The sequence below is a fragment of the Carlito syrichta genome, unplaced genomic scaffold, assembly GCF_000164805.1.
Source record: "Carlito syrichta isolate Samal-C Ts95f unplaced genomic scaffold, Tarsius_syrichta-2.0.1 Scaffold301867, whole genome shotgun sequence".
NCBI classification, from domain to species: Eukaryota; Metazoa; Chordata; class Mammalia; order Primates; family Tarsiidae; genus Carlito; species Carlito syrichta.
Window position 1 is genome coordinate 88,524 of NW_007245963.1, and position 8,200 is coordinate 96,723.

Genomic DNA, 8,200 nt, shown 5'->3' on the forward strand with positions numbered 1-8,200 from the left:
CACGGCAAAATAAATTTACAACTACAATAAATTGAAAACTTCTGTTTAACAAAACATATTTTTAAGAAAATGGGAAGACACACCACAGGTGGAAGAAGATATTTTCTTTTCCTTTTTTTTTTTTTTTTTTTGAGTTGAAGTTTCACTCTGTCGCCCAGGCTGGAGTGCAGTGGCATGCTCACAGCCACCACAACCTCGACCTGCTAGGCTCAGGCGATCCTTCTGCCTCAGCCTTCCAAGTAGCTGGAACTACAGGCATGTGCCATCATGCCTGGTTAATTTTTTTTTAATTTATTGTAGAGACAAGATCTTGTCATGTTGCCCAGGCTGGTCTCTAACCCGTGGGCTCAGGCAATCCTCTCACCTCTGCCTCCCAAGGTGCTGGGATTACAGGTGTGAGCCACTGCACCTGGCGAAGAAGATATTTTCAATGCACGTCACTAAAAAAGAGCTCACATCTAGAATATATAAAAAGAATTTCTATCAATAAATAAGTAAAGAATAATTAACTGGATAGAAAAATGTATCAAATACCTACAGTCTCCTCATAAAAAAGGAAATGCAAGTGTTCAATAAACATCTGAGAAGTCAATCTCATTAGTAATCAAAAAAAAGTAAATTAGAACAAAAAATTAAGACACTACTGTGTGGCCACCAAGTTGAAACATATTGAAATATCTGACAACACTGAATTATCTTTCACAAGGTCAGGGGGCACTACCAGTGGGAGAGGAACTGGGAGAATTATTGGAAAACAGTTTGGTATGAAGAACGTATAGCCTATGATGCAGCAGATCTCAAAATAAATGCATCCACATATGTGCAAGAGATATAAAGAAATGTTCATAGTAGCTTTAATCAAAAGAACCAAAATCTGGACACAATCTAATTGTCAATTTGTACTAAAATGACATGCAAGATATAGTATATTTATATAATTGAGTACAACAGTGTAAATGAACAGTATACAATTATTACAACAACTTGGATGAACTTCAAACTATATTGGTAATTGAAAGCATGCAGTTTGATAACATTTACATACATTTTATTTTATCTTCTTTTTAATTTTTTTATTTTAAAGATGTGGGGTACAATTCAGGGGTTAAGTACACAAATGTTCATTATGCAGGTACTCTTGTTGATGAGTGTGTCCCTCCTTCCAGCAGAATCCCACTACTGCCAATCCCACCCACTCCCCGGAAATTTCCCACTACTGACAATCCTTTTCTTATAATATTATAATTGTTCAAGGGACACTTATGAGTGAGTACATGTGATACTCAGTTCTTTGTTTCTGTGACAAATCATTCAGTATTATAGATTCTAAGTCCATCCAAGTTACTGTGACGTTCATAATTTTGTCCTTCTTTATGACTGCATAATATTCCATCATGTGTATGTACCACATTTTTTTAATCCAGTCCTCTTTTGATGGGCAGCATGGTTGGTTCCAGGTTTTGCTATTGTGAGCAATGCCTCAATTAACCTGAGTGTACAGGTATTTTTTTCATAGAGTGATTTGAGTTTCTCTGGACATATTCACAGTAGAGGGATTGCAGGGTCATATGGAAGGTTGATTTTTAGGAATCGCTAAGCTATTTTCCACAGAGGCTATACTAGTTTACACTCCCACCAACAGTGTAGAATTGTCCTCCTTTCCCCATATCCTCTATTGCATCTGTTGTTTTGTGAGTTATTGTTGATGGCCATCCTGACTGGAGTTAGGTGGTATCTTAACTGGTTTTAATTTGCATTTCTTTGATGACTATGAGGCAGAGCATTTTTGCATGTATCTGTTGGCTGCTCATATGTCTTCTTTTGAGAAGTGCCTATTCATATCTTTTGCCCTTTGTAATGGGGCTGTTTGTTTTTTCTTTTCAGCACATTTGAGTTCTTTGTAGATCCTAAATGTTAGGCCTTTGTCAGATATACAGTTGGCAAATATTTTTTCCCAGTCCATGAGCTGTCTCCCTGCTCTCTTGATGGTTTCTTTGGCTTTGTAGAAACTTGTCAGTTTGATGAAGTCCCACTTGTCTATCTTATCTCTTATGGCATGGGCACTTGGGGATTTGATTAGGAATTGGTTGTCTGTTCCAATTTCCATAAAATGTCTCCTACATTTTCTAATGTTCTTACAGTTTGAGGTTTTATGTTTAGATCTTTGATCCATTTAGAGTTGACTTTTGTATATGGTGATAGGTAGGGATCCTGTTTTAATCTTCTGCATGTGGTCAGCCACTTTTCCCAGCACCATTTACTGAATAGGTTCTCCTCTCCCCAGTGGTTGGTGGTGGAGGCTTTGTCAAAGATGAGTTGGTTGAGAAACTGAGGTTTTGCTTCTGGAATCTCAATCCTGTTCCATTGATCTATATGCCTGTTCTTGTGCCAATACCAGGTTGTTTTGATTTTTGTAGCTTTATCATAAAGTTTAAAGTTTGGGTGTGTAATTAACCCTGTTTGTCTTTTTCTTTTTTTTCTGAGAATCGTCTTGGCTATTTGTGGTCATTGATGTTTCCATATGAATTACTGTAATGCCGTTTCCAGGTCTGAGAAGAATGCTGCTGGCAATTTAATGGGTATTGCATTAAATCTGTAAATTGCCTTGAGAAGAATGGACATCTTAACAATGCTGATTCTTCCAATCCATGAGTATGGTGTATTCTTCCATTTGTTTGTGTCATCATTGATTTGTTTGAGCAGTGTTTTGTAGTTTTTGTTACAAAGATCTTTCACTCTCTGGTTAGGAAGATGCCAAGGTATTTCATTTATTTGTGGTTATTGTGGATGGGATTGTGCTTTTTATTTGGGTTTCTGTTTGTTTATTGTTGGTATATTTATGCAAATTTAAAAATCAGCAGAATGAAAGAATAGAATTTGAGAAAGTGAACATTTACAATTTCTTTTCTGTGAGATTGTTCGTGTATTTGAGACCTATATAATGAAATTATAATAAAATTTTTTTGGTTGAGGAAGGGGATTATCGCTGAGAAAGGACACACAGGGATGCTGAGTCACTAGAAATTTTTTTTATCTTTATCTATGCAGTGGCTACATGGTTACATGCAGTTTGCTATATAACAGTTCATTAGATTGCTTATTTTTAAGCAATCTAGGTACTCTAAGTTGAATTTTTATACTCAACTAGTTAAAATATTATGTAAATGAACATATTTGCAAATTACGTATGTCTGCATGCATTGATATTTATAAATGCCAATAAATAAAATTATTATAGACAAGAGCTCACCAAAAAATCTTGAAAAAAAAATCTCAAAAGTAGGCATACACACACACACTCAAAGAAAAATGCAAACATTCTGTCAAATGACTGAAAGCATTGTATCCTGTGAGATAGTCAAAGTGTCATATGTACAAGTTACAGCTGACTTCTTCATTAGGCAAACTAGCATTAGGGGTATTCACTGGCTGGGGGGGGGCTACAAGATCTGCTGACAGGAGAGACCCAGAAAAATACATAGCAGTGCTTTCTCCTTTAAGGTCCTCAGCTTCCCTATCAGCACGTTGTGAATGCTAGGTTACATGGTCTGTGGGATATAAATTGAACAAAATGCCTAAGTGCAGAATTCTGAATTACAGATGGAAGAGAGGAGAATAAGAAGAAATTAGAGATGATTATGCATTGCACTTCTAATGCAAAGATGGAGATAATGAAGCTAAAAATAGGGAAGGGTCCTGCCCACTTTATTACGGAACATCAAAAGTAGGAGAAACAGGCCGGGCTCGATGGCTCAGCCTGTAATCCCGCACCTTGGGAGCCTGAGGTGAGTGGATTGCCTGAGCCCATGGGTTCGAGACCTGCCTGGGCAACTTGGCGAGACCTCATCTCTACAATAAATCAAAAAAAAATAGCTGGGCGTGGTAGCTCATGCCTGTAGTTTCAGCTACTCGGAATGCTGAGGCAGAAGGATCGCTGGATCCCAGCAAGTCGAGGCTGCGGTGGCTGGGAGCGGCCTCTGCACTCCAGTCTGGGTGACAGAGTGAGACTCCAACTCAAAAAAAAAAAAGGTAGGAGAAACAGAGCTGCCTGTCTAAGGTACTTGCTGTGGTTTGAATGTGTTTGCTAGAAAGCATGTATTGGAAATTCAATCGCCATTGTAACAGTATTTAGAAGTAGGACTCATAAGAGGTGATTACGTCATGAGGGCTCTGCTCTCACACATAGATTAATGCTTTTATCACAAGCACTAATTTTATAATGGATATGTGTGTGTTTGTGTAACTTTATTTTATTATAGCGATGTGGGGTACAAGTCAGAATTAAGTACATAAGTAATCTACATGCAGGTAATGTTTGGGCCTCCAACTGGTCCTCAATTCCCCTGGTTTAGGATCAGGTTCCCTTTGTGCTTTTTTTTTGTTTTGTTTGGAGTATGAGTCTCTTTCTGTCACCGAGCCTGAAGTGCAATGGCACACTCACGGCCACCACAGCCTTGATCTACGGGGCTCAGGTGATCCTTCTGCCTCAGCCTTCCAAGTAGCTAGAACCATAAGCGCACATCACCATGCCCAACTAGTTTTTTTATTTATTGTAGAGATGAGGTCTCACCAAGTTGCTCGGGCTGGTCTCAAATCCCTGGACTCAGGCAATCCTCTTACCCCGGCCTCCCAAAGTGCTGAGATTACAGGCTTGTGCCACCACACCTGGCCCCCTTTGTGTTTTTATGTGCCTCACTCCCTCCCCTGCCAGTGTCTCACAAGTGCTGATCCCTCCCTTGGGCTATTGAGATCAATCAGGTCCCACTTATGAGAGAACATGTGATATTCAGTTCTTGGTTTCTGTGATAGATCACTATGGATGATTGTCTCCAACTCCTTCCAATTTTCTATGAAGAGCATGATTTTGTCCTTCTTTATGACTGTAATATTCCATCATGCATATGTACATTTTCTTTATCCAGTTCATTTTCAAAGGGGAATGGGGTTGGTTCCATGTTTTTGCTATTGTGAACAGTGCAGCAATAAACATGCTTGTGCAGATGTCTTTTTTGTAGAACAATTTATGTTCCTCTGGGTATATTCCTAGAAGGGGGAGTGGATTGTATGGAAGGTCAATTTCTAGTTCCTTTGGAAGTCGTTACATTGTTTTCCATAGAGGTTGGACTAGCTTGCACTCCCACCAACAGTGTAGAATCATCCCCTTTTCTTCACACCTGTGGCAGTATCAGTTGTTTTTTTTTTATTTATTATTGATGGCCTTCCTTACAGGAGTTAGGTGGTATCTTAGTATAGCATTGATTTGCATTTCTCTGATGATTAGTGAGGCTGAGCCTTTTTTTTTTAATGTATCCACTCTTTTGCGGTGTCTATTCATGTCTATTCATATCCTCTGCCCATTTTTAATAGGACTGTGTTTTTTTCCTTTAAGCTTATTGAGTTCCTTGTAGATCCTGGATATTGGACCTTTGTCAGATACAGAATTAGCAAATATTTTACCCATTTTTTTGTGTTGTCTTCTCATTCTCTTGATGGTTTCTTTTGCTGTGTGGAAGCTTTTCAGTTTGACGAAGTCCCACTTGTCTATCTTATCTTTTATGGCATTTGTTTTGGAAGATTTAATCAGGAATTGGTTGCCTACTCCCACATGCATTGTGTTTCCTCCATTTTCTTCTAGGATTCTTACAGTTTGAAGTTACATTTAGGTCTTTGATCCATTTGTAGTTGAATTTTGTATATAGTGATAGGTAGGAGTCCTGTTTCATTTTTCTGCATGTGGTCAGTCAGTTTTCCCAGCACCATTTGCTAAATAAAGCCTACTCTCCCCAGTGGTTGTTACTGATGACTTTGTTGAAGATGAGGTGGTTAAGAGATAGAGTTTTTGCTTCCAGAATCTCTGTCCTGTTCTATTGGTCTATATACCTGTTCTTGTACCACTACCAGGCTGTTTTTATTATTGTAGCCTTATGGTAAAGTTTAAAGTCTGGGAGTGTGATATCTGCCACTTTGTTCTTTTTGCTGAGGATTGTTTTGGCTATTTGTGCTTTTTTGTTTGTTTCCATATGAATTTCTGTATTGTCATTTCCAGGTCTGAAAAGAATGATCTTGGTTATTTGATGGGTATTGCATTGAATCTGTAGATTGCCTTGGGCAGGATGGACATCTTGACAATAATGATTCTTGACAATAACGATTCTTCCAATCCATGAAAAAGGGAAGTTTTTCCATCTGATTGTGCCACCTTTTATTTCTTTGAGCAGTGTTTTGTAGTTCTCATTGTAAAGGTCTTTCACTTCTCTGGTTAGGTAGACACCAAGGTATTTCATTTTTTCGTGGCTGTTGTAAATGGAATTGTGTTTTTTATTTGGTTCTCTGCCTGTTTGTTGCTGGTGTATAGAAATGCAACTGTTTTTTGCACATGGATTTTGTACCCCAAAACTTTAAAGTCATTTATCAGCACAAGGAGGTTTTTAATGAATTCTCTTGGGTTTTCAAGGTATAGGATCATATCGTAGGATCATATCATCCACAAAGAGGGATAGAATAACTTCCTCTTTTCCTATTTGGATACCCCTGATTTCCTTCTCTTGCCTGACTTATCAACACTATGTTGAACCACAGGAGTGAGAATGGGCAACCTTGTCTTATTTCTGTTTACGGGGTGAATGCTTACAACTCTATTCATTGAGCAATATGTTGACTGTAGGTTGACCGTAGATGTCTTTTACTGTTTTGAGCAATGTTCCTTCTGTGCCTAAGTGTTCAGGGGTTTTTATCAAGAAGGGATGTTGGATTTTGTAGATAGATTTTTTCTACATCTAATGATGCAATCGTGTGGTTCTTGTTTTTACATCTTTTAATGTATTGAATTACATTTATGGTTGCTGATGTTGAACCAGCCCTGCACCCTGAAAATGAAGCCTACTTGGTCATGGTGGATGATTCTTAAGATGTGTTATTGGATCTGATTTCTTAGAATCTTATTAAGAATTTGTACATCTATGTTCATCAAGGAGATTGCTTATAATTATTTTTCCTTGTTGGGTCTTTGTCAAGTTTGGGTATCAGTGTGATATTAACTTCATAAAATGATTTGGGAGAGTCCATCTTTCTCAGTGGTCTGGAATACTTTCAATAAGATTAGTATCAGCTCTTCCTTGTATATTTTGTAGAATTCTGTTGGAAAGCCATCTGGTCTAGGAATTTTTTTTTTTTTTTTGGTAGGTAGATATCTTATGATGGAGTTGATTTCCTGAATTGTTATTGGTCTGCTTAGGGTTTCAATTTCTTCTTGTTTCAACTTTGTAAGGTTGTGTGATGTCAAAAAGCCTTCCATTTCCATTAGGTTTCAAGTTTATTTCCATACAGGTGTACATGGTAATTGCTGATAATCGTTTTAATTTCTTTGAAGTCAGTTGTGACTTCATGTTTTGCATTTCTGATTGCATTTATTTGGGTTTTCTCTCTTTTTCTTAGTCAATCTGGCTATGGGACAATTAACCTTATTTATTTTTTCCAAGAACCAGTTTTTATCTTGTTTATTTTTTCTATGATATTTTTATCTTCTATGCCCTGCAGTTGTGACTTTATTTTGGTGATCTGGATTCTTCTACTTAAGTTGGGATTTTAGTGGTCTTGCCTTTCTGACTCCCTTAGGTATGATGTTAGGCTATTTACTTGTGATCTTTCTGTTTTCTTGATGTATGTTTGCAGAGCTATAAATTTCACACTTAATACTGATTTCGTGGCATCTAAGAGATTCTGATGTGTCTTCATTTTATTTGTTTCCAGGAATCTTTTAATTTCTGTCTTGATTTCTGTGTTGATGCAGAAGTTGTTGAGCAGTATGTCGTTTAGTGACCGTGTCTTTGTGTGTTTTGGGGAAATCTTTTTGGTGGCAATATTTATTTTTATTCCACTGTGATCTGAGAAAATGCATATTATTTCTTTTTTTTATCGATATTTTTTATTTTGATGTTGTAGGGTACAGTTAAGGGTTAGGTATACAAATATGCTTCATTCAGGCCCCCTTGTTGATAACTGGTGTCTCACCGTCTCCAGACAGATGTTTACTACCATTAGTCCCATTCCCCCCCATAGTTTCCCAACACTGTCAGTCATTTTCTTATAGTAGTGCATTGGATGATCAAGGTCCACTATATGAGTGAGAATATGTGGTAGTCAGATCTTTGTTTCTGTGAGAGGTCACTTAGTATTATAGACTCTAGCTCCATCCAGGTTG

General features: G+C 37.6%; 1 protein-coding gene across 1 annotated transcript in view; it reads left to right on the forward strand.

Moving 5' to 3' along the window:
- The first annotated feature begins 3,662 nt into the window (after positions 1 to 3,662).
- LOC103257805 (cardiomyopathy-associated protein 5-like) overlaps positions 3,663 to 8,200 on the forward strand; it is a 21,359-nt gene continuing 16,821 nt past the window's right edge. Inside the window, exon 1 of the mRNA XM_008055505.1 lies at positions 3,663 to 3,724. Within this exon, the coding sequence (XP_008053696.1) occupies positions 3,663 to 3,724 (62 nt within the window). The remainder of the gene's footprint in view (positions 3,725 to 8,200) is intronic.